Genomic DNA, 20910 nt, shown 5'->3' with positions numbered 1-20910 from the left:
TGGGTACTCGGGTTTCCTCCAACATTCCAAAAACATGCATGGCAGATGAATGGAATACTCTAATTTGTCCCAAGGTGTGATTAAAATGGTTGTTCGTCTATGTGTGCCCTGCGATTGGCTGGCAACCATTTCAGGGTGTACCCTGCCTCCAGCCCGATGACAATAGGGATAGGCTCCAGCACGCCCGCAACCCTTCTGAAGATAAGCACATCAGAAATGGATGGATTTATTTTTTAAAGCTTTTTTAATTTTCATATTTCATTCTCATTTCTCTTTATTTTAATATTTTATTTATGTTATGTATGCTGTGACCCAAGTGGGGATTACTGGTTTGGAGAATGAATGAATGAATTTATTTTTTCAATTTAAATCTTGTTACTTTTTCACGCGTTTCCCTTTAATGACGTCACATTGAAGACAGCCATTCGCGAAGGTCGGTAAGCGGAAGTTTATGGGTGAGTGCAAATTTGTTATGAGAACATGGTCATGCTGCGCGCGTTACTGTCGTAGTTCCTGCAGCGTGTCAGATCGTGCATCATTTGAGCCCTATGAGCTATTTATTTACCCGTTAGCGTAGCAGGCAATTGCTAACGTCCCCGAGCGACCTTCGCAAGTGGATATGAAGAAACTAATTGTGGGTGTGGGTGGGTAAGTGTGACATTTTCTTTTCATGAAGTTCATTTTCCCAAATATACTCCAAATGTGTGGGCTAAGTAATGATGCCAACCTTCGTAGCCAATCTACTGTATGTATAAAATAAAACTTGAGAATGAAGGCAGATGACAATGAAGAGTGAAATGAGCACAAATCGGAACAACGTCGCCTGTGACAAACATATGGTGGAACACAAAGCAACTAAACAAGTGTGTTGTGAAACCTTTAAAGGAGATATCCATTTTTGTCCCAGAATTTGAAACAGTTCCTAGGTGTCTTAATAATAGCTTGTCTCTCTGGTATAGTTATGATTTCTTATAAAGGTAAGCAATTATGGTACACTTGACACATACTACTGCCGACTTGTGTCAAAAAGTGTGTGTTTTCTGGTTCATGTAAAAAGGATGTCAGGTGTGATCACAGTAGTCTAGGTGTTTGGCTTTTTTTTTTTAAATTCTCATCACGTTCTGTGGTATTCTTTAAGAATGACCAATGGAGGAAAGTCCACTCTTTCCAGAAGTTTAAAAGAGAAGATACCCAACAGCGTTATCATTGCACAGGATTCATTTTTCAAGGTAGACTCGTTCAGGAGTGGGGAAACGAAATCTCATCAGTGACGATTTCATTTTCTATGAAATCCTGTGGGAAACATACCAAATTTGTAAAAATAAATAAATAAATAAAATCAGGTTATCCAATTCGAGTCTCTGTTTTTCATCCAGGATGATTCTGTGGTGCCAGTGGACGGTAATGGCTTCAAGCAGTATGACAGTAAGGATATATGGCGCATTGGACATGTCACTAAGCACAAATAGTCAACTTAATGCACACTCAGCTGCAGCCCTATGAGATTTGAGACATACTTTCTCAGAAAATTCAAGTTCCACTTCAAATGATTTCACTGTATTTGGAGCAGGCAGAGGTGAAAATGATAAAAACATTTTGAATGCATTTTGGTGTGTCCCCCGTCTAGCGCTGGATGCTCTCCACATGGACGCCATGATGAGCCAGGTTGACGCCTGGCGAAGAGACCCGCAAGCATTTTTGAAGGAAGCGGGTCAGACTGCGAAGAGGGTGACGTCATCCGCCAACTATTTGTTTGTGCTGATTGTGGAAGGCTTCCTGATATTCAATCACAGGTTTACACAATAATATGGCAATAATGTCAACAGGACACATACAATATTAGGGATATTTATGTTTTAGGCGAAAGTTCAGGATCATTCTAATTGGAATTGAACTTGACCTTTTCTAAGCTTGTGAATGCATGTCCATTTGCCGTTGTAATAATTTTAGATTTTAAAAAAATACTTTTGTTTTTGTGTAAACTTAAAATGTAGTGTCAGTCCTAATTTTTTTAAAGCACTCTATTTTTTATTTAATTTTATGAAAGAAAATGATTGTGCAATTTTAATTTGGGTTATTTTGTTTGATTTCGTTCGCCACGTTACCTTGGCTGTTGTGAATTTTGCCATTCAGCTGCTTGTTAGAGAACAGCAAGTTGTGCAGAAAGTATTGAAACATGCAACAACTCAAATGAACAGTCGAACCTTTGTTTGCAGACCTTTGAATCAGCTGATGAACAAAAGATACTTCCTGGAAGTACCGTATGACATCTGCAAGAAAAGACGAAGGTAAGTGCTTCTTCTCTCTTCGTTTCTTGCTTGACATGTTGAACAACATCTAAACACCTGGACGCTACTTGTGTGGAACAAACAGTTTGAGGGTTTACAAGCCACCTGACCCACCGGGCTACTTTGACGGACACGTATGGCCCATGTATTTGAGGAATCGCCAGGAGATGGAGAGCACGGCGACGGGAATCTGTGCGTCTCAGACATTTGAAAAGTTAAAAATAATTTCCATTAGTTAAATGTTGGCTTCATGTAATATTCCCTCTAAGCACATAGTGTCTTCTAGGGCTGTTATGTAGGTGTTGATATTTCAAATAATGCAATTTGAGGAGGAATGTCCTGTATAATGAAAACACATTCCAATTGTCTTTATCTTGCAGTATTTTTGGATGGATTGAAGTCAAAGGAGGAGCTGCTAGCCGCTGTGTATCAAGATGTTAGTCAGGAAATAAACATGCCGAGAGGTAAATTGGTTGTGAAGTTTAAGCATGGAACTTTTAACATGTGCAAACATGCAAATAAACATGTTTGTTTGTTTACTTATTTACAGAGGAGGACTGAAATCCGGATGAACTGGAAGACCTCAGTCTCATGTTTACCAAAAAAAAAAAAAAAAGGACCAAACTAATTCATTCACAGTGTATGTGTTAACAATTTTACATATTTTCATGGTTACAAAAAGCAGTAGATGACTTGAGTATGCGTGCACAGAGAAAGTTGCACAGTATGACTACAGGAAATACATTTTCCATCTGTCTATCCATTTTCTGATCTTTATCTTCGCAAGGGTCGCGGGGGGGGGGGGGGGGGGGTGATGGAGCCTATCCCAGCTGTCTTCAGGCAGTAGGCAGGGTGCATCTTAAACTGGTTGCCAGCCAATCGCACGGCACACATAGAAAAACAACCATCCGCGCTCACACTCAATCCGAGGGACAATTGAGTGTTTCATTAACCTGCCATGCAAGTTTTTGGAATGTGGGAGGAAACCGGAGTACCCAGAGAAAACCCATGCACTTGGGGGGGACATACAAACTCCACACAGGAAGGCCGGAGCCGGAATCGAACCCTGGACCTCTGCGCTGTGAGATCCGCATGCTAACCAGTCATGCACCGTGCCGCTTGAGATTGCTTATTAATATTATACAGGTATATTGTGAATAAATGATCAACAAAATATTCTGTTTTTGTCCCTTTGTCCACATATATTAAAAAATATATTTGTATTATTAAATCCATTGCAGGTGAGAGAAGCGAAAGATTACCATCAGTTGTCAATTGCTGCATTGCAAAAATTTAATGTTGGGCTGTGCATTTGGTACCCAGGCATCCAGTGCAGTTACACCTGATTTTATCCACCTCTCACCTGTCACGTTGCAATGATAGAAAACATCACGACTGTACTCTGCAAAACACTGAGAGAATCCCATGAGAAAAACAAAACATTTAGTTCAAATGCATCCTATTAACCAGAGATGTCGGTTGAAGCTCACTCGAGATGATTTTCCCCAATCAAACTTGGTTGATCAGACATGCTGATTTATTCATTTAAGGCCCACCTTGCTCCAGGATGAATTAAAAAAAGATTCAGTACTCCTATTCTGATGGCTCTTGTAAGATTACACAAACATGGCTGCACATAGAGGCTAAAATCTTATAGAACAAAAAAAAAAAGTATACATTGGAAGCAGTCTAGCCAAGATAATTACACTGTACACCTCAGGGAACAAATACTAGAATTTAGGTTGTAAATGTCAGTGCTTTAGATAGTGTCCTTTGACCATGTACCCTCCTCTCTAAAAAGTCTACACTTATCAGTGTATTGAATGTGTGCACGTGATTGGTCACATGCACTCTCACTACACTTCCTCATTCATTACTATGCAAACATAAATTCTCTCTTTAGACCACTTCCTAATCTGTTGAAAGGACATTGAGCCATTTGAATCGAATCCGAGTTAAGGCTTCAAAATGCGATTGTGCTCTTTTCTCTGTGTCCTTTTGGTTTGTGGATGTTTTGGTTCTTGCCAGGACAAGCTGATTGCGAGCAAGCAGAACATTTTAAATGACAGACCTGTTATTGGTAAGTACAGTACAATACAGTACAAGTGTTGACCCGATGAAAAACGGCAGAGGGAAAAAATATGTTGAGAGGGCTTTTCAATTTAAAATTCAAAGATGCAAAATGTGAATTGGATTTTAAAAATAAAACACTGCACTTTTTAAAGTCAAAAGCTTTTTTCTTTAAAGCTTGGTTACAGTGCAGCTGTTGTGAAAGCGCGATATAAATAAAGTTTTATCGTATTTATTCCAATTAAAACAGAAAAGCTAAAAAACAAAAACTGATTGTAATTGGCAGAATCTATAATTCTGGGGGAAAGTTTCCAGTCCCACCCTTTTTTATGTGCTAATTATTTTGTTTCTTCGCAGGTATTTTGACTCAGATTGTTTCAGATGAAGCCATGAAACAATACGGGAGCACATACATACCTGCCTCCTACGTCAAGTACATTGAGTCTGCGGGCAGCCGAGTGATGCCCATCAAGTCAGTTGGAAACATTTGAAGCCATAATCGACATCATAATCGAAACCTTTCATTCCATGTGTCTTTTCATCTTCACTCATGCAGACTGACGCTTAGCACTGCGGAGTATGAAAACATCTTTAGCAGGATAAATGGGTAAGCAAACACGTTGATGACATCACCAGTCACCGACCCATGCTCTGACTCGTGATTTACGTTTCAGTCTCCTTCTCATCGGCGGAGCCTCCGATCTTGAGACGTCTGACTTTGCTAGGGTGTCAAAGATTTTTTATCGACTTGCTCTGAAGGTTAGTAACTTACTGTACTGGAAGCTTCATAGGTTACTCACCTTTAAGCTGACCATATTCAACAGTGGTAAGGTAGTAAGAAGAAACATTAACTGAACAATGTAATTATTCAACTTCAACAAAACATTTTTTTCTCTCTTTACCCAGCCATAGTCAGAAAACAACACATTTTATTTATTCAACGAGTAGACGGCGATGTTACATTTCAACACACAACCACATAAGAAGTGGGGGGGGGGGGCAGAAAAATGTATTGGAAAATAATTTCAAAAATGCCAATAATTAGAAAAAAATGCATCGAGTGGTTTCAAAAAGATTGGATAAAGAGATCTTTTTTAAAAATAAATGTACCAAACGTTCTAAGAAATGTAAATAAATAAACTATAATGATAAAATGTAAAAAAAAAGAAATAATGTGTTTGTATATAGTCAAAAATACATCTTTTGTTTGGCTAATGTTTTAACAATAAGGATAATTTAGTACATAATGAATAGTGACCATTATTTTATTAATAAAAATCGTTTTTAATCTGGATTCTGGTTTCTGCTAGAAAGCAAAAACAATGTCAGGAAAAGCCTACTAGAACACCTGAAATTTGACAGGCCAATGACGCAGGAGATCACTTCCCAATGTGGGGTACATGCTTGGGAATGCAGCTGCTCACTGTCCTGGTGTCCGGCCACAACCTGTTGACGAAAGCCACAGCTGAGAATGTGGCCCTGCCTCTCAATTTAACACAAGGTTTGTTACTTATTTGTCTGATTGTTTTTGTCTTGAAAGGTTAGGATGTCTGCCTCGCAGTTCTACAGTTTGGTGTTCAAATCTTGGCTCCGGCTAGCATATTAGGTTCATTTGAAGACTCTGAAGTGTCCATTGGTGTGAATGGTTGTTCCCCGAGTTTACACAAAACCCCTTTTTGCCAACGAACCACAATTTGTATCTGTTTTTGAAAAGATAACAACTATATGATTTTTATTTATTTATTTATTTCTTATATATTTTAAATGTTGATGCCTAAATTCTGAAGTGACCCGATAAACTGCATCCTTTGGGGTTGTGCAGCATTCAGCAGCTCAATGTGATGGATTTTCAACAAAGGGAATACAAGATGTGCAGTACTGAATTCCACCACTATGTGGAACCAGAGTGAAATTTGCCACAATTCATACCTGACATTGTACACTCAGCGAAAATATTAGGTACACTAATTATGTCCTATGCTAAACCTGCATCAAGATGATAATCCTTAGTTTTAAGTGATACTGTTGGGAAGTATTAATTGACCACTGTACATTTTTCAACTTCCACAAAACATGCAATTCTGCAACACTGACTGCATGTAAAAAACAAAACAAAACAAAAAAAACACACGGAGCTAATGAAGTGTCTTTTAAATGTTTCAGCGGCCTTCTCCAGTCGCATGTTTCAGGGCTTCCCTGAGGAGTTGATGCAAGCTTTGCAAAGAGAACCTCTCACTGGTCATTTTCACCACTATGGACTCAGCCTGAAAGTAGAACAAATCCCTCTGCCTGTTCTAAAGACAAAACACTACTTATTTTATTTTGTTTTTCTGAACAAGTGTGATTAAAGCAGTATTGCATGTTGTCGCCAGGCCTTCAATCAAAACAAAGAGCTGATGAACTTCTTTTCGGTGATCTCTACAAATGTTGGTGAAAATGGGGTCCACTTCATCTCAACCATCGAAGGTTTGTGAAAAATGAATCATCCTACCCAGATGCATGATGGAGACTGCGTTGACACAATGTGCCCAAAAATATGAGGTCCGTGTGAAGGTGTCAGATACGGTACAGCTGCAGTACAGATTGTCAAACATTTTTAATTCAGATCCAGAAATTTTTCTTTAGCCCTGTGGGAAAATTACTTTCCTAATAACGCGAATTAAACTTAACTACACATGAATTCAAGAAAAAAAATGAAGAAAGGAAACACGGACCTATTTTTGAGGGATTAAAAAGTTGGATCGTTACAATAAATAATACATGTACTGTATACCTTGTCATACTGTATACGAGTAACCCGACTTAAGAATGAAACAAACAGAATTAGATATTGTGTATTTGGAATAGCTGCATTGTTAGAAAAGTCCGCTTATCTGATTATTAACAAAGCAAAATGTCATGGACATTGATATTTGAAGACATAGACTTGAGGAATACACGTGACAGGCAATATCACAATACCCACAGGCATATATCGTCACCCTCTTAAAATGTTTGGAGGGGCGATTGGAACGGATTAATTTTGTTTCCATTTATTACAGTGAGGAAAGAAGATTTGAGGTGGGAGCGTTTTAAGTTGCGACCATGATCATGTAAAAAATGAACTTGTATCTCAAGACACCAAAGTGAATTGAATGTGAATTATTTGGTTGACCACCAAGCTATGCCTCGGGGACCCCAATTTGAGAACCATTACGGGGAAACCTGCATATTTTTAACCATTCTCTCTTCCCGTAGGTGGAATAAACAAGTGCCGTGATATTTTTGTCCGTGTTGTGAATGTAAAGTTCTCTAAACAATATGTTCGTGTATTGTAATCACAGCCAAGAGATATCCCTTCTACGGGGTGCAGTGGCATCCAGAGGTGAACCGTTTTCAGTGGGACAGCAAACTGAGCTTTCCCCACTCTCCTCACGCCGTCCAGCTGTCGTCACTGCTGGCCCATTTTTTTGTTAATGAAGGTCAGCCTCCAATCAGGTTAAATATCTGACAATTAGGGAGAGGCCATTGCATTTGGCAGGCAGGTAACAAAAAAAAAAGGAAGAAAGCAACATAGACGCGACTTTATCAGAGGTGGAACGACTACAGACAAAACCTTTTTGAATTTTAATTGAGTGTAGATTCCAAAAAAAGAAAAAAATGATAACATTAAGTGTCATAGTAACACTCTGTTACGAATAAGTGATGCTTCGATCATGCTGTGGCTAACATTGGATTTTATTACAACGCATGTCTTGTGCATGTCAACGAGGGCCGTGACTTTGATCAGAATTAAATCCTATCAGTATCAATAAACCTTACTTTTAAGTGAATTTTTAAAAATAATTTATTCAAGTTCAATTTTCTTCTTTAATACACATGTAATAGATTTAAATTGAATAGTTATTTAAATATAGTTTTCTAGTTTCTTGTATTTAAATGTAGTGTTGACATTCAAACTGTGCATGATGTTATAGTGACTTAGAAAATTATTAAATATTCTTTTTAGGACTAAAACCTCTGCCTTGTTTTTGGTAAACACTTAGGCCCAGTAGGCTAGTGTATTTTGACATTGATTATTACGGTTGTAAATAAAGAGTGAAATATTTTTGAGGGGATACTTGTTGAAAAAAGTTTGAAAACCACCATTCTACAGTATATCATGTGCAAGTTCTTAGTTTGTTCAAAGGGAGTAAATAGAGGATGTGTCCAAATCACATGCATCTCATTTCTGCTTTTTTCGTTTTGCAGGGAGGAAAAGTTTACATAAGTTTGATGACCCTAAAGAGGAGTCCTTGAAGCTGATTTACAGCTACACGCCCGTCTTTGCGGGAAATTTCAGCGGTTATGAGCAGATCTATTTCTTCTGAAAAGCTGTCATTAAAAAGGTTGCATTTCGCAAGCCAGGCAAGTCACGTGTGGACCCTCAAATTATTATTATTTTTTTTAAATCATTAAATGTGATGTCATTTTCTTGCAATGACTAATTAAAAATTGTTATCATTTCATATTCTAGTTATTCCTCAAAAAACATTATCAACGGTGACTGACAGGAATATGTGTTTTGTCAAACACAGACTGTGTATCCTCGTACACTACCTCTTTTACTTGAAAATAACACTTAATTTAAATATCATTTCCATATTTTGACGCCCCCATCCCCCCACACACAAATGTGTTTTGGCAGGTAATTCGTGACTACTGTGTGGAAGGTTATGTTGTCGTCAAAAAAAATAGCCATGTTGACAGTCAAATAAAAGAGCTAGCTAGCTTGATAACATTACTCTCGATACTGAAGAGGCAACAAAGTAGGTTATGATTAAATATTATTTAATTTTTCGGGAGAGAGGGTGTCTCACAGAGGACCTCATAAAGACATACAACATATTCAACAGCAAAGCAAATTTCAGACCTTTTTTTTGGTAATTTCGGGGGTTAATTAAATTAATATTTAATTTGGTTACTTGTTTTTATTGTATAGGAATCAGAATATTGTCAAAAACGGACTTTTTACAGGAAGTTAATTTCAGAATTAGTCAATTTAGTTCCTTGCTTGATTTTCTTCATGATTTTTCAATGATTTTTATTTATTTGTGGGGGGGGGGGGGGGTCGACACTTGGTCCTTGACAGCTTGAGACGCGCGATGGCTTTGGAAGAGGGATCCATGAGTTCAGTGGAGTATTTGTCCCATCTTGAGAAAGAAGAAGTCAGAGGATGACCTCGGATGTCGGGAAACACGATTCCAATCCAAACGTCGTATATCCGTCCCCGCGTACGTCATTCTCCCCCTCGCGGGGGGCGGAAGAAACGAGGGAGCCCGCTGGAGCTGTGGAAAAAAATCGAGGTTGTGTTCCACTTTGTCTCGCCCACAGATGTTGCCGGACTCCCCGTCCTCGTGATACCTCTTCGTGAAGAATAACCGAACCCGGACTGCAGACTCGAACACCCCCCCCCCCTCCCCAGCCCCCCACCACCTCCTTTGCGGGGTGGTCACTCGTTGACGAAACGGAGGACGATGCAGCTTGGATCGCGGGCTCTTGTTTTCATCTGTATTGCTCTTGACTTTGTTGTGTGACCTCATCTTGAGTGCCAGGGACTTTGTTGAAGTCTACCATCAGCTTGTTTCAAACGGTGGGATCTTCCAAGATAGAGACCCCCCCACCACCGATGCATTGATGCACCCCTCTCAGTGGTGCAACGGTAAGCATAAATCATCTAATAAAGTGCATCTTTAAAACCAAATCTGAAACACATGCAGACGATGCGTTCATTGCATGCAATAGTGTTGTTAGTGCTAGACGTTGCAATGAAATGCTGATAATCAGATGATGCAGAACAACCATATGAATCGGCTTGCTTCATTTTGGGCGCAGCAGGCTCGTTGCTGTTCGGGCGAGAACAATTCCTCCCTTTGTGCTGCTCAATTCCCCTCCTGTTTTGAAGGCAGAACAGCAGAAAGTGGCAAAACAATGACATTGTCCACTGGGGGATGTTTTGTTATCCAGCGTGATCAGTGGTAGTTTTATATATATTTAAAATGATGGGACAATTATATACCAGGAAAAACTGCCTCACGTTTCTTCTAGTTCTGCGTATGAAGTCGCTCACACATTCCAAAAATAGGCATGGTTAATAGGTTAGTAGGTTTATTAAAGACTCTAAATTGTCCGTAGGTGCAAATGTGAGTCGAAATGGCTAGTTGTCTAATTTTGCCTTGTGATTGGCTGGCGACCAGTCAAGGGTGGACCATGCCTGTCACCACAAACTAAATGACTACTCATGTATTGAAAACAGAATAAGTTTAAACAGCACTTTAAGGATTAGGATGTAGTCATGAAAAATCATTGAAATGGAATTTCAACTTTATTCCGACACATTCATTTCACAGTGGTCCTGTATTAAAAATAAAATATGTATCAATCATATAGACACTCACTTTGGAAACATCCACAGCATGACCAAAGAAAATCAAGACAAATCCATTCCTTTCCATACAATTTGCTTTCAAATCATGGCTCTGTATTAAATTTTAAATGCATATTGATTGAAAGGAAAGACAAGTGGATCTGTTGGTCTATTGCCACACTTGTCACTGATGCTCACTCTCTTGGAGAGCACACAATGTCATGTTTGTGGCAACACAATGTCATGTCGCCATTGCTTTCTTGTAGCAGTAAAAGCAGGCTTCGACAATCCTCCTCCTCCTCCTCATGGGAACTGTTGAATATTTGATGCTGCCTTTGGTGCACGCAGCAGCAGTTTTGTGTGTAAATAGGACAAAACCCCGCCAGGAGCTGTTCGAGGAGATACGGAATCACACAAGGGCTTTCCCACCGTCATGTCTAACAGCCAAACATGACGAGCGGATCTTCCTTTTTTGATTGATTTGCTAGTCTTATCGCTATAGCAACACCCCAAGTGTGACCATATATAGGTCAACGTTCCTGCGGGGCTTCAACAACCACAACAAAAAAAGCTTAGTAGGTATTTCAGGTATCTGTACTTATCCTTGACTTTACCCATTCACAGTGAAGTAAGACTACCGGTACATTCAAATCTTGCTAGCTGTTTTAAAACTGCAATGTCCTCCAACTGGACTGATGTCTACTTATGCCCCCCAAAAAGTTTGTTTTTATGTTACCATCCATCTATTTGATGATCCGCTAATTCTCACAAGGGTCGCGGGGCGTGCTGGAGTTTATTCCAGCTGTCTTCGGGCAGTAGGCAAAGTACACCCTGAACTGGTGGCCAGCCAATCACAGGGCACACATAGACAAACAACCACTTATGCTCACACTCACACCTAGGGACAATTTATTTGGAGTGTATCATTAACCTGCCATGCATGTTTGTGGAATGTGGGAGGAAACCGAGGTAGCCGGAGAAAACCCATGCAGGCCTGGGGAGAACATGCAAACTCCACACAGGAAGGCCAGAGCCGGAATCGAACCCTGCACCTCTGCACTGTGAGGCCGACGTGCTAACCAGTCGACCTCTGTGCCGCCCAAATATGATACCTTTCCATTGAATTACTCTCAGTTCGTTCTCATAAATTCCCATAACTCCCAATATTGGGGTTTTTGTTTCCCATATTCCACAAAGGCAAAAAGAAAGAATATAGAATAACTAGTGGGGGTGCATAGAGCATATCACCATAAAGAAAAAGCACAAAGTGTGTGTACTTGAGTAACCTTTGCAAAACGGATACTGTAGCTCTTCGTGCAGCACACAAAGGTGGATGAAAAACATGCGTGCATTCATGCGTGTCGAAAGCGTTGATAAGTTTAGAATGTGCAGTACGCTTGACCCAGATTTGCTGAGTGCATGTGCGGCAGCCTCGCAGGTGTCGTCATCTCGTACGCCGCCGCCATGATTATTCGTGTTTATTTATTTGCATGTTTGCAAGCCGTTACCGGTGGCGATTGCATCCCCCGTGTTGGATAATGAAGTTGTTTCTTCCTGCGGAAGTTGACCGGCAGGCCACTGATGGGCGCTGATTAATAGCTCGTGCAAATAGAACGCAGTACGAGGGCGTCCACTATCGATTCAATTTCGGCCGAGAGCTGGGAGTCAAATGCCACATGGAATGTTATTTTTGTTGTGTAAGGGGGAGGGAAAAGAGACCATGATCGATTTGAAAAGTGAGCCCAAAGAAAACAAAAACTCGGATGGCGGAATGAAATTGGTAAAGGTCACAATTGTTTCATTGTTTCATCCTGCCCTTGCCATTTAGTTTTACATCCATCGTCTCAAAAGGTGTCGCACAGTCAATTATCTCTCGAAGAACCATCCATCCATCCGGTCTTGTCTCTGACATTTATTGCTGTCTTCCTCTTATCTTTTTATCCCAGAGCATGTGCCCAAAAGATAATTTCTTTTTTTTCTCTCAAAAGGTCTCCCCCACGGTTCCCTTCGAGGTACCTTTTTATGCAGATGACACAAAAATCGACTGCCCCATTACCTCCGATTTTGGAGTACGAGTGGTTGTTTTTCAATGTGCCACACCAGTCACCAAAAACGGCCTTTAATTCAATGTTTTTTCATTATTTAAAAAAAATGCTTGTCTTGATTAATACCTAATACTTCAGCTTGATGATGCGGGTGATGCGTGACAAACTGGAATGACTTTCAGTTCACCGTTGTGCATTATCGAAAGTTACTAGGCTGAATTTCTTTACCTCTTAGTGCGGTTAAGACCATTTGAATTTTACAGTTTTTTACAGACTTTTGACTGGCACTGTGTAAGAAAAACATTCACACCCACTTTCATACCTCTGGACAATTTAGAGTATTCACATAAGCCACAGGTGTCAAACTCAAGGCCAGGGGGCCAGATCTGGCCCGCCACATCATTTTATGGGGCCCGTAAAAGCAAATCAAACATGTCCACTTCCATGATACCTGCTAAAATCTCTACCAAAAACTCTCATATTTAATAAATTAGAGACAGATTGTAAACATTTTCTTTTGATCAAACCCCTCATTACAGTAACTTAAACAATAGTTGAGCAACCCGTTTTTATTGACTTTTTTATATGGTTTCAGTCATAATGGCCCTCCAAGGGAAACGGTAACTAAAATGTGGCCCGCGACAAAAATGAGTTTGACACCCCTGAATTAAGCTAACATGCATGAAGTCATAGCGAACCTGCAACGCTTCGCTTTAAAAAAATCCATTCATACACGAATGTACTGATTGATTCATCCAATCAGTCGCCCATGCAGGCACCTCAGTTATATGGACCAAACCCCGGTGTCAAATATTGACATTTTGAGTTTTTCCAAGCAGCAGGTGTGCTTCACTGCCTCTATCAGGAAAATCGGGGATTATTGTTGACACGTCCAACACGCATAGATGTAGCAAACATCATTTTTGTTACACAAGGCCAGCTATGAATGCCTCGTCGTCAGCCCCCCCCCCCCCACACCCTCCCTCCCGCAGTGCTCTTCCTGTAGCCTTGGCGATACGGTGACAATCTCGTTTGTGTCTGAGCAAAGAGCACAGAGGAATCGAGCATCAAAGTAAAACGTGATGAGACAAAGGATGGCCCTTGAAATGGAAACACCATCTGTTCGTGGCGGAGTTCAAGACATGAAAACAATGCCTTGTTCAGTCTGAGGGAGTGTGGCGTGGGGTGAAGTGAACTTTGTATTACTTTTATATAATCTGCACTCAAGATAATTTGTTCATTCGGTGGCTCTGGGCTGAATCTAACCTAAAACAGCGACCACTGTCGACAATAAAAGCAGTTTTCTTTGACGAAGCCGCACTACATACACACACACTGTGTGTGTGTTTGGCGCGTGGGCACGACACCAACCGTAAATGTCCAAAACCTCCACTGTGTGAACAACACCCGTCAATCAAGCGAGCGTCGCTTATCAGAAGCTAACGTTAATCTGTGCATCCAACAAAACTCAATGCAGCTTTGCATCACTTTTGGTTGCGGCATGATAGCAGGGTTTGTGATGCGTCTCAGACGGTCTACACTCCCAGTCGGACTCTGGCAGTCACTTGAAAGTAGCTCCGGATCTTCACCCAGCCTAGCTAGTCAAATAGGGAAACTCGGTGTGAGGCGTCCTGTCGTTAGATGACAACACTGCACTTAACATCATGTTGTAAGTGCAGAGGGGCTTGCTCTCAGACACATTTGAAGAAATAGGCAGATAAAAAAAAGGTTTACTCACTCGATGGATGAGCATGCAGGCACGCCAGTGAACCTTTCCTGTAATTCTATGCACACTATTAAAAAGTCAGTTGTCTTTCATACGTCCTCGTGAAAATCATAGCTGATTGAAAACTATGCATTTTCACAAGTTCATTAATTCGGGGTGGGTGAAGCATTAGAAATACTTATTGGTTCATATGTGAGGCCAGAAAGAGTAAAAGATTGCTGAAACAGATCCTCATGAAACGAATAACTTTCCTGTTTCCTTCCACTTGACATGTTCGCACTTAATTAGTTTCAGTTGAATTGATGATGCTATTTATGACTAATTGTGATCCATGGAGGGAAATCCAAGATCCACTCCGTTAAGTCGCCTGTCTGTCCTCACGTAGGCTGCTTCTGTGGTCTGGTTTTGGATTACGCCAACAAATCGTGCGCCATGCCGCCCATCACCTTCCAGGACCTGCCGCTCAACATTTACATGGTCATCTTCGGCACGGGCATCTTCGTCTTCATCCTCAGCCTCATCTTTTGCTGTTACTTCATCAGGTGAGGACACTCGGTTGTAAAGTTTACAGCATTGTTCGTTCCATGTGGGAGGTAAACTGGGTGGGACGGTAACAGGAAATGAGGCAACAGGAAGCGCCCTGCTGAAATGTCACCCTGTGCATCGTTGACAGAATTGAGGGGAAATGCACAAAATACAGTTTTTCTCAGTTGCTTTTGGTGCATTTCTCAGATCAGAATTTAAATTTGCAAAACATGACGTACATTCGTACAACTAGCAAAACGTCATGGTTCCCCATAAAAAAAAAAGCCATTTCCTTTCTCGAAATGCTTTGTATATCTGTCAAATTAAATATCTGTATCATTGAATGTGTCAGCGCCAGTCTTGGTGTCATTGTGTATGGATTTTTATTAGTATTATAAATTGATGCGGAGTAGTAAAGTTGACTCATCGCATATTCACTTAATCAGTTCAAATCCTAATTTCTCCAGTCGCGTTTTGAGAAAATGCTGTCATAATAACTCCTTGTATGAATATTGATAGAAAGATACATCGATAGAGTGAGCAAATGCCCTTGGACACAATTTCAGAAAATGTTGTTGTATTGATTCCATGTATTCATGGATGTTTAAAAAATCCTCCGCCTGAACATCAGCCACATTTGGAACAAGTAAAGCTATTAATAGCCACCGAGACACCTCAATTGTCGGTCGGGTAGCTCCCTCATAAAAATCTTGTTTGATTACTTCAACGTGAGTCATCAGCGGTGAGTCACTTCCTGTGTCCACATTAACATGCTGATGGTAGAGCATGCGGGGGGGCGAAACGCTTCATTTATAGAGCGACTGATTCATGTGATGAATGCGTAGCGATGAATGCCACTCTTTGTAGGATAAGGGGGCAGCTTTCCCGGTATCCCTCTGACAGGCTCCTTCCCGATCCAGAATCTCCTGTATGGTGTGTGGTGGGCAAGCCAGACGCAAAAAGAGAAGTCTTTATGTCGTGCCCCCCACCCCCAGATTAGAATCACCTTTTGAAAAGCCCAAAAAGCAAACAGGATCACGAAGTGGGGTTGAGGGTGGGGTCTCATATGGCAAGAAGATGACATTGATCGAAGGAAAGCTATTTTACGGGCAAAAGAAAGGAGGAAGATAATTCCCAATTTGAACCTTTTGGATATCTTTGAAAAGTTGCTTAACACACACACAACAAAAAGTTTTAACACAGATGTGAACTTGCAGCTGCATCTCAATAAATTGGAATATTGTGTTATTTATTTCAGTATTAAATGTAACCCCTTCATGCACCCTGTAACCTGATCAGCCACTGTAGTAACCGCTTGTCACGTTGCGTGGTGGTGGACCCCAAAAAGCAGGCACAAGAGAGAAGCAGAGTGTACTTGAAGAATTGTATTCATAAAACACAGAAAACTAAATCCTAAACAAACAAAGTCCAAAGTATCAAACAAAACCATGACTGAAGCAAAAAACTATCAACAACAGAAACATGACCAGAACAAACATGACAGCAGCAAACAGCAACAATGACCCGACAATGAGTGGTCGGGCTGGGAGTCCTTTAAAGCACTACTTACATAATGACCAACAGGTGTGTAGCTGCAGGGGAAGCCCTACAGTGCCACCTGTTGGTCCCAAAACCAAATCATGACACCGCTGTCCCTTAAAAGGTAAAAAAGGAAAACTCATTGATTCACTACGCATAGAGTGAAAATTTTCAACAAATTAGAAATAATACATAAATAATCACAAATTAACACAATAGAAATTCTGAAATGTGTGACTGAAAGAAAGGCTGTTGGTGGTCTTTGATCAATCCAGTGAGTGTCCTAACAAGCATTAATTTCTGCAGACAAATATTAATATCCAAAGAAAGGCTAATAGCTTGAATTTCATGTAAAATCCCCTACAAGTGTTTCATTCAATAAGAACTGGTCAACGAGCACATTTACAATTTCAAGTCTTGTGCAGAATAGCTGTAGAAATGCCCATCATGCCCACCCCCTTTTCACATTTTAACCCACTTCTCGTGATTCTCTCGGCATGGGAACCCCGCAAGCATGTGAAAGCTGCATCCTCACATTGTTCCGCATGGAGGTTCGCTCACAGCAATCAGCGAAAACAATAAGCCCAATGACAAAAACAGCCAATAATTGTTATTTCCCTTCTTGAAACGGTCATTCAGCAATACGGAATTTGGACGTCGATTTGCCTGGATGTTAATCTGTGCGCCTGAGTTTGCGTGTGTGCGTGCGCGTGTGTAGCAACGCGAGGTCTGACAATACGAGACGCGTGTGTGTATGTGTGTGTCTGTGTTTGTTGGTATAAATAGAACCACTTCATCCGACTTGGCCCGGACAGTGATAAGCCTCTCTCCATTGTTGCTTTTGTGGGCGGCGCGTGGATTCAATGGATTTGTAGTGGTTTATTTCAGTGTGTGTGTGTGTGTGTGTGTGTGTGTGTGTGTGTGTGTGTGTGTGTGTGTGTGTGTGTGTGTGTGTCTGTGTGTGTGTGTGTGTGTGTGTGTGTGTGTGTGTGTGTGTGTCTGTGTGTGTGTGTGCTGACAAATTCATTCATATTGTCAAATACAAACAAACCACAACAAAAAAACAAAAGTAAGTCTCTCTTATTTGTAGTCACTGCTCAATCAAATGTTTCTTACACATTTAAGTGACTCAAGAATATTTAACACTGTGTTCTGTCTTTTCTCCAATAGCAAACTTCGACATCAGGCCCAGAGTGAGCGGTTTGGATACAGAGAGGTAGATTCAACACAGCTGATTATGTCTTTTCCCTCACTGCTTTTATTTCAGTGTGTGTGTGTGTGTGTGTGTGTGTGTGTGTGTGTGTGTGTGTGTGTGTGTGTGTGTGTGTGTGTGTGTGTGTGTGTGTGTGTGTGTGTGCGACTGTACAGGTGGTTTTGAAAGGAGATCCAAAGAGGTTGAACGTGCACGGGGTAAGAATGCAACGTGTGTCCAAAACCGATGGGCATAAATGAGAAATAGGGTGCTGAGTGTGCTGTCTGTCACTCACGCAGCAGACGTGCGCAGTGTGTCTGGAGGACTTTAAAGTGAAAGACGAGCTGGGAGTGTTGCCATGCCAACATGCTTTCCATCGAAAGTGAGTACATGAGTACAGCCTGTGGTTTTTCGTGTTATATCATGCTTGACTTCCTTATAAGCAGGGAATCACCAATAAAACAAATTATTCATTCATCTCCATTTTTATACAAAAACCTTTTTGGGGGAAAAAAACTGCTAAAGAAAGGAACTCATTAGGATTTCGGCAACTTACGCTGCTCATCGCTAAAAATAGTCTCGCCATCGACTGCCATTGTGTCTGTTGTCGGGGGAAGTTTCCACTCCTCAAAGTAGTGATGACATCATTTTGAGCTTCTTTGTAATATGTATACTTTTTGTGGATTTTAGTGTATTTAGCACAGGAATGTAGATCTCAACACATGGCAAAAATGAATGATACTGAATAAATTAAAATAAAATGTATGTGTTCAGTATTGCCCGGCGATTGGCTGGCAACTGATTCAGGGTGTCCCCCGCCTACTGCCCGAAGACGGCTGGGATAGGCTCCAGCACCCGCCGCGACCCTAGTGAGGATCAAGCGGTTTGGAAAATGGATGGATGGATGGTGTTCAGTATTTTAAAAAATAATTAGATGTAATTATTAAGGGCTCACAGTTCTCAGGTTTAGGAAATGAATGGATGAATTAAATTGAGTTAAGTTTAAAAAAAGCAAAGCGCGGAGAGTCACTGTTGCTGAAATGCACTGGTATAGTCAGTAAATTGGTCAATGGCAACATTTAATCAAAGATGGTTTTACGTATCAAGAAATGTTTTTGAGAAAAAAATATAATACAGTATATGAGAAAAAGCAAGGGCAGATTCAGAATCAGTGCAAAAAAAAAAATCTTAAAATTGACTTGCATCTCTGCTAACAGGTGTTATTGCTAACACCCTCTCAAAATATCCTCACTCCCGCCCTTATATTCATTTTTGCTCTTTGTGGCAGTCTGCCTCTTCCCTGACAAACATGCCATGTTTTTATGATTCTATCAAAATAATACATTACGGTATGGGGAGCCCTGCAAACCTGATACCGGGTCACAGCCTTTCCTAGGCCTCTGTACCAAATGCAGGGCCCACCCACTGGTGTGTGTGGTGACTGATGCTCCCTCTGCGTGTCTGCAGGTGTCTTGTCAAGTGGTTGGAGGTGCGATGCGTCTGCCCCATGTGCAACAAGCCCATCGCCGGCCCCCCTGAGCACCACAGCATTGGTACCCTGCTGGACGAACTGGTGTAGCTCAACAACTCGCTTCCCACTTTGGCTGCGGTGGTGCCGATGAACATACCGCTGCCGGAAGCAAGGATCAACATTTGGCGGCTGTGGCAACAACACCACAACACTTCGGGGTAGCTGAGCACCCAGAAAAAAAAGTATTAGATCCCTCATGATGAGGGATGCTGTTGCCTGGCAACCGCACCCCCCGAGACGGCAACACGGCAGCGCCTTCTGGTGCGGAGATTACGTGCAGCCACCCACACGTCCCTCCGACCGCTTTTCTTTCATCATTCCCCACTCACACATCTTCACATTTTCCCTCCAGGGAGGTCAACAACATTTTTTTGTGTTTCATTGACCTCCTCGATGCTCCAAGACTTTCATGACCACAACAAAAGACAGTTGCACAAGCGTATGATTATGTCGACATGCTGTGGAGAAAACTACCTTTGAAGAGAACAAAGCACTGTAGCAAGAACATTCTGGATATCAACTATGAACAAATACAGTGTTTTGTTTTAATGATAACTTGAACTACAAACGTTACACAGTTGAGGTGTCACAATTTTGTCCTACATGCACACTAATTATGTTGCTTTATTTTAATAAATCATATGTAGGGGATAGGTTAATAAATTGTTGCCATCTGGTGGAATATTCACATATCCAAAACTAATTTTGGGGGATTTTGTTTTTTTTAAGTCTGTATTATTATTATTATTATTATTATTATTGTTATAGCTATTGTGTTATACATCAAAATGCCCCCTAAATTATTTAACCCACAGATTATACAAATGTGTTCAGTTGTTATATTTTTCTTTTCTTTATTGTAAATGGTCCTTGATGGTCTCCCATCTCCCGTAACCGCACCATCTGTGTGGCTCTCCGTTGAAGACAAATGCACTTTTACATATGAAAGATCACCCCAGAGGCACCCCTCAGACGATTAGCTGTGCTTCTGTATTTTACATTCCATTTTTTTTCCCTGAAGCAACACACTGCCTAAACTGAGCACAAATGTCACAAAGCACACTTGTGAATTCATAAAAAACAACAACAACAACAAACAATCTAAACAAGGTGTGTCAGTGTGTAGCACAAGAGCAAGAGAAAATGTTCACTCTGTACAACGACTGATGTAAATAACTTAAAATAAATGTACTTGTTTCAATCAGCTCGTTTGGGTCTTGACAGGAGTGCATGTGGCGCCACCCTCAGATGAAAACTTGTCTTGTTTTCAGGCTTCTTCGCAGCTTGCTAATGAGCTACTCATTTGAATCAAGTGTGTTGCAGGAAGGACACATCGGCAACCTGCAGAACAGCGGCCCTTGCAGACCAGAGGTGGATATGCCCGTGTTAGGGAAAAAAAGGTCTGAACATTCAAACGCACCCTGAATCACTTACACTGACAATAGAAGAAGTCTTCTTCTATCTTCATTTTTGTCTGCCTGATTGTATTATACTGCCTCCCAGTGGCCAAGACGGGTACATTGGAGGGAGAAGCACAATTAATTGGATTGTAGCATTAAATCATGATCAACGATCTGTTTATAAACCCATGTCGCCCTTGGGAGTAGGT

At 40.9% G+C, this 20910-nt stretch overlaps 3 protein-coding genes across 5 annotated transcripts; all 3 read left to right on the top strand.

Annotated features, from left to right (window-relative positions):
- Window positions 1-367: 367 nt before the first annotated feature.
- nmrk1 (nicotinamide riboside kinase 1) lies at window positions 368-2969 on the top strand. Of its 2 annotated transcripts, none has more exons than XM_086111488.1 (8): window positions 368-648; window positions 1139-1229; window positions 1377-1425; window positions 1628-1793; window positions 2217-2288; window positions 2374-2502; window positions 2669-2752; window positions 2839-2969. In XM_086111488.1, the coding sequence occupies exons 1-7, from the start codon at window positions 620-622 to the stop codon at window positions 2727-2729; spliced, it is 597 nt and encodes a 198-aa protein (XP_085967614.1). In that variant the 5' UTR covers window positions 368-619; the 3' UTR covers window positions 2730-2752; window positions 2839-2969. The 2 variants fall into 2 exon arrangements, with proteins under 2 accessions (XP_085967614.1, XP_085967613.1); XM_086111487.1 differs by having other exon boundaries at window positions 372-648; window positions 2374-2480.
- Window positions 2970-4155: 1186 nt separating this feature from the next.
- gghl (gamma-glutamyl hydrolase like) lies at window positions 4156-8748 on the top strand. Its single transcript, XM_086111806.1, has 9 exons — window positions 4156-4368; window positions 4716-4830; window positions 4915-4965; window positions 5033-5117; window positions 5721-5859; window positions 6522-6628; window positions 6731-6824; window positions 7682-7819; window positions 8589-8748. Exons 1-9 carry the CDS (start codon window positions 4257-4259, stop codon window positions 8705-8707), a joined length of 960 nt encoding a protein of 319 aa, XP_085967932.1. The 5' UTR covers window positions 4156-4256; the 3' UTR covers window positions 8708-8748.
- An 880-nt stretch (window positions 8749-9628) lies between these two features.
- Window positions 9629-20505, top strand: rnf122 (ring finger protein 122). Of its 2 annotated transcripts, none has more exons than XM_086111808.1 (6): window positions 9629-10038; window positions 14900-15056; window positions 17749-17794; window positions 17947-17988; window positions 18073-18152; window positions 19238-20505. In XM_086111808.1, the coding sequence occupies exons 1-6, from the start codon at window positions 10014-10016 to the stop codon at window positions 19347-19349; spliced, it is 462 nt and encodes a 153-aa protein (XP_085967934.1). In that variant the 5' UTR covers window positions 9629-10013; the 3' UTR covers window positions 19350-20505. The 2 variants fall into 2 exon arrangements, with proteins under 2 accessions (XP_085967934.1, XP_085967933.1); XM_086111807.1 differs by having other exon boundaries at window positions 18070-18152.
- The last annotated feature ends 405 nt before the right edge of the window (window positions 20506-20910 follow it).

The sequence above is a fragment of the Hippocampus guttulatus genome, chromosome 5, assembly GCF_054856545.1.
Source record: "Hippocampus guttulatus isolate MCC_2025c chromosome 5, RoL_Hgut_1.0, whole genome shotgun sequence".
In the NCBI taxonomy this organism is placed as follows: Eukaryota; Metazoa; Chordata; class Actinopteri; order Syngnathiformes; family Syngnathidae; genus Hippocampus; species Hippocampus guttulatus.
This window is presented reverse-complemented; position numbering and strand designations above follow the sequence as displayed.